General features: G+C 32.4%; 1 protein-coding gene across 1 annotated transcript; it reads right to left on the reverse strand.

Annotated features, from left to right (window-relative positions):
* Positions 1–3,267: 3,267 nt before the first annotated feature.
* LOC145002105 (uncharacterized) lies at positions 3,268–4,716 on the reverse strand. The gene has a single exon (XM_078961401.1). The coding sequence runs from the start codon at positions 4,669–4,671 to the stop codon at positions 3,550–3,552; it is 1,122 nt and encodes a 373-aa protein (XP_078817527.1). The 5' UTR covers positions 4,672–4,716; the 3' UTR covers positions 3,268–3,549.
* Positions 4,717–5,266: the final 550 nt, after the last annotated feature.

A 5,266-nucleotide genomic window follows, 5' to 3' on the forward strand; every position in this document is an offset into this window, starting at 1 on the left:
GGACCTATGTTAGTCAAATACTAGACATCGTTAGGAAATGTTGTGGTCTTTATACAAGTCCTTCCTGTAAAGTATGTTATAAATATGAAAAAAAATTTGTGTTGAATAATTTGAAGGAGGTGGTATTTGTACGAGTAATAATATGTGATATTTATATTAGAAATCTATTATGATCATGAGGGAAATTTGATCCTTTTGTGAACATTATGATATTTGAAAGGCTTGTGTTATGATTTTAATGGTTTATACCATTGAAAAATCATTAGGGGAACTAAATTAAAATTAGTTAAAGATGTATTGATAGATGCAGGGGTGAAATTGGAAATTGGATTTAGTATTGAATCTATAGTAGTTACATGCGTGTAACAAGGATCACACGAAAAACGTAGTACTCTATAGAATGGTAATGTACTTTTTTTTTAAAACGACGTGTACAGAGTTGATATGCGACATGTCTGTAATGACAATGTTTAAACTGAATGGAGTAAGTATGTGTCACGTACAAAAAGTATATATGATATACTGTCAGAATGATATGAGACACAAGAGGTACATGAAGTGACGTATACGGTGGCTTCTGACTACCTAATGTTTATTAAATGTTGGATTATTATGATACCTATATGTTCGAATATGAAAAAAACTTGTTTGTAGTTTGTGTAACTTCTGGATATGTTATGACCCAAGTTCAGTTAAGAAGTGTTTCACGAACATGTATAGGCAAGAGCAATATGAAGATTTTTGTTAATTGAGTTTGAATTATATGAAAATGAGGAAAACATGCCCAAGTTGGAGCTATTAAAATTGATTGAAGTATCTAAGGTAGCATTGGTATAGAAAAGATGAATTTATTTGTCATTGATTTCTTTAAGAGAGAAATGTATCAAAAATAAATCTATCAAATATGCTTATTTATTCTATCAAACTAAATGGTTTCTTGATTTAAAACCATTATAAAAGTATTGTGTGAATTATGAAGTGTACTAAAAATAACTTAAATGTATTTAACTTGAAACTGAAAGGTGATAACTGATGGCTGTCGGGGCAAAGAAACAGTTTGAATTGGTGATGGTTGATGATCAAAGGAAGAAATATTTGATTGAAATCATCGGGGCCGCCATCTCTACTGATTAAAGTTGATTACTACCAGGAAGAAAAATGAAAAAAATAGTATTATAAGACTCAAGAGGTGTCCAAATAAAAAAAGGCAATGAACCCATGAAGAAAACATGATTTTGGTTGGGTAGTTTAAGAAGAATGGCGATGAAAACCGGAGGTTTTACTAAAACTCGTTGGAAAATTTGACCATGGAAATGCGAGATAGTGTATTAATGAGAATTGAATACGATATCATTGGAGGATTGGTATCATTATTAAGAATCGAAGAGTTACTCGATTGTTTTATAGAAGGTTGTTTCTTATATTTATTGTTGAAGACGAATTATAAAAACTTGCCAAGACAATGACGATGACAATATGTGTAGAAGGTGAAAATATCATGCACTCAATATTTTGTAGATGTATAACATAAGTTATGAAAAAGTTAAGAGTATATTGTGATGATAATATTTTACAATAGTAATGTCTAAATTATGTAAACTTCACCAATATAATAACACCAAATAAAAAAATAGGGCCCTATAAGAATTGAAAAAAAGGACCTCACATGCTATGTAAACTGTAGAGGAGGAAGAGAAGGGTTGGCAAGAAAATGGAATCCCAAGAAAACGAATACTATGTTGCCAATCATAACCAAACAACTCACGCCAGATTTCCAAGACAATTTTCTATTATTCTTAATATATATATATATATATATATATATATATATATATATATATATATATATATATATATATATATATATATATATATATATATATATATATATATATATATATATATATATATATATATGTGTTTAAGTGTATGTTAGAGAGAGATGTGTATATATACTTTGTATATGTATCATCAAAGAAATTCATAAAAAATATGGAAACGATCAACAATCATTATATAGATTCCAGCAAAATTGTAAGAAAAGTAAATTACATCTTTGGTTTCTTAAATTTTGGTTCTTATTCAAAACAATTTAATGTTTTTTTTTGACCTCTATTGCATATTGCAGATAAAATAATAACATTTTTCTTAAACTCATTTGACTAAAATTGTAAAATCCGCTAAACCTACAAACTCTAAATTTCAGTTTCGTTTGACAAAAATAAAACAGTTTATTATAATCTAGTTTTTGGTAAAACCATAAAAATAACTTTTACTTTAAGTTATAAACTAGTTTATAAACTAACTATTAATAAATTATTTTAAGATAGCTCTTGATAAATTTACAAGCCTTTTCAAAAATATTTTAACTATTCATTTAATTATATCTATTCTTTTTTCTTTTAGTCCTATATCTTAAATGTTTATTATGTTATTTTACATTACAATCTAACTTAAATTTTTTTTTTTAGTAAACACTATTAATTTACATGTTACTTTATCATTACTTTATCAGCTATCAACTAGCACCTAACATTTTAATTAAAACTAGTTTATTTAAAAACTAGTTTTAAGCTAATATTTTAATTAAAACTAGTTTAATTAAAAACTAGTTTTAAGCTAATCTACGATCATGGGTAAATATTTTTATAGAAATCATGAATAATATAACTCCTATTAAGAACTTATGTCCAAATTAGTATTTTCTTTAAACAAAAAGAATAGTGAATTAGTATTTTGTATTTACTTTAGACAAAAAAAAATTATTAGTTTTCCCCATGCCAATGAATAGTGAATTAGCATTTTGTATTTTCTTTATACAAATGTTAATAGTGAATTATTATTTGTATTTTATTTACACAAAAAGTATTAGTTTTTACCTATGCCTAGTGAATATAATATGTATGTTGATAAAAGACCTTTCCCTTTTTAACTCCCATAACCACACGACTTTGCTCTAGGCCTAGTGTTAAACACCCATTAAGTTTCAATTATCATCAATCAGGAAAGTGTTAATAGTAGAACTGTAGAAGTAAAAGATTTTTTGGTACTTTTTCACACACTATAAATATAAATGGCGTAATCTTTTACTTTTTGTTTACTTGAAGTGAATTATGGGCCAACAGCCGATATAATTACAACTTGCAATTGTCATCATGACATCATAAAATAAAACATTAAAACTATATGCCTAAATTGAAAATTTCCAAAATTACTTTAAAGGAAACGTAATAAAGAGAATTTGTGAATTAAAAAATAGGAAAAAAAAAAACAAAACAACAATTTATATTACATTGATGAATGAATTCCTTCTCTTTTGTTACAAGTATTCATGTTAATAACACCAAACACCAAACAACAAATTCAATTGTCCTCAGAAAAAATTTAATCCCCAACAATTTCTTACTAAAAATCAAAAAATTAATCACTCAAGAAAATTAATTCCGAATAATTCTCACTTCACATTGACAAAAAAAAAAAGATCAAAAAAATATACCGGAAAACTATTTGGGATCATCTTCTCCAAGCACCATTTTTGATCAATGATTGTTAACTCTTCCAAGCATAAACAAGCAATGAAAAACCAGAAGGCCCTTTGAGTTCATTCTCCTCCACGCTTTCCCATTCCATCACCGATCCACAGCCGGAGGACGCCGACGACAGTGACGACGACGACGAGCTTTTTACTCTCTTCAGCATTCCTTTCTTCATCTTCTTCATCTCGAATCCAAATCCGAAACCTGATCCCATTCCGGAAATACCAGACCCAGATGCATTCAATCGGGATAAGTACTTGTCGTCTTCGTGGTAATCGAATCCGGATTTTTCGAATCTGAACATGAACAATGCGTAACCGTCGTCGATTTCTTCTTCTAAAAGCCAGTTGTGAACATCCCACGAAATTTGAATGTGAACGCCGTCGATTTCGACTCTTTCGTTACCCCTGAATTTCCATTGAAGATGTTTCACTACCAATACCCTTTTGTTGTCAACTGAGAAGTATAATCTAGAATCGTCGCCGCCGGCCACTCGGGTGCAATCTATGGTTATCTCTCGAGTTTTGCCCCGGAAAGTTGCTTTGGTGTTGTATTTCTTGTTGGCTATGCCGTAGACGTGTTCGCGGCGGAGGACGGTGATCTGGTTTTTAATCGATTGAGTCGATTTAGCCTTGGAGTAGGCTTGTTTCGGGGAATCTCCGACGAGGAGTGTCATTTGACCGGAGACGGTGGCGGCGATGTAGAATCCTGATACGGGTTCTGGACCTGATCCGAACTTGGCCCGAGACAGATCGTAATAGATGTGGATGAACTCGTTTTTGTTGCTAGAGATTGGGATCTTCTTGGAGCCATGTCTGTTCCAGAAAATCAAGGGTTTAATTTGTAAGTGGAAGGAAGGGGTGGCGGCGGCGGTTTGGGTGGATGAAGTGGTGGAAATGGAATCGTCATCGTCATCGTTAGCGGAGGAGGGGAGGAGGTGGAGGTAGAGAGATCGGCCGAAGAGGGTGCGGGACCAGGTGAGAGCGAAGATGCCGATGTGGGTGTGGTAGAGGGTGGTAGTGACATTGGGTTTAGATGATGGCGGTGGAGGTGGCGGCGGAGGTGGCGATGGAGAGTTGTTGAGGTTGCGGTTGCAGGTGGGCCGCCGGTTGAGGATTGGGTGGTCCGATGACATGGTGTTTGGTATTATTTTGATTACTGAGAAAGAAAGTGTAGCTTAAAAGAATGGGTTTATAAAGGGGTGTAGGGACTATGGGAGCGGTGTGTGGATTTGACTTTATTAGTCGCGTTCAATATTCGGGTTAACCCGACAAAAAAAAATCAAATAGTATGAATAATAGGACTGTATATGGGTCGGTTTTGGACCCAAACCCAACCCAACCTATAAATGGTCAGTTTCTGGTTTTCAGAACCCAATAGTATCGGTTTCTGGTCGGTTCAGTTTCTTAGGTTATGAGGTCAGCTTGAGCGGTTTTTCGGTTTCTTGGGTTCAACCCATATATATTCACGGGTTCTGGGTTTAAATCCACGAGTTTTGGATTTTAACCCATTTTTTATAAACGAAATTACAAGCTAAGATAAGTACTTCAAAAAACACCAAATTGAAGTTAAATACTTCAAAAAAAACTACAAGCTAATGTCAAATTTTTTCAAGTTTTTGGTTGCAGATGTTTCATTATGAATCTTAAAGACAATCTTTCCAAGTTTCAAGCTAAAGCTGATGAAGGAATATTTTTGGGATATTCGCATAATTTAGTTGCATATCGAGT

Source organism: Lactuca saligna, chromosome 6, assembly GCF_052625555.1.
Source record: "Lactuca saligna cultivar CGN05327 chromosome 6, ASM5262555v1, whole genome shotgun sequence".
Lineage (NCBI taxonomy): Eukaryota > Viridiplantae > Streptophyta > Magnoliopsida > Asterales > Asteraceae > Lactuca > Lactuca saligna.

Bases quoted from the DNA above. Each gene is read 5' to 3' on its own strand.
- LOC145002105 (XM_078961401.1), bottom strand. From the start codon at position 4,671: ATGTCATCGGACCACCCAATCCTCAACCGGCGGCCCACCTGCAACCGC.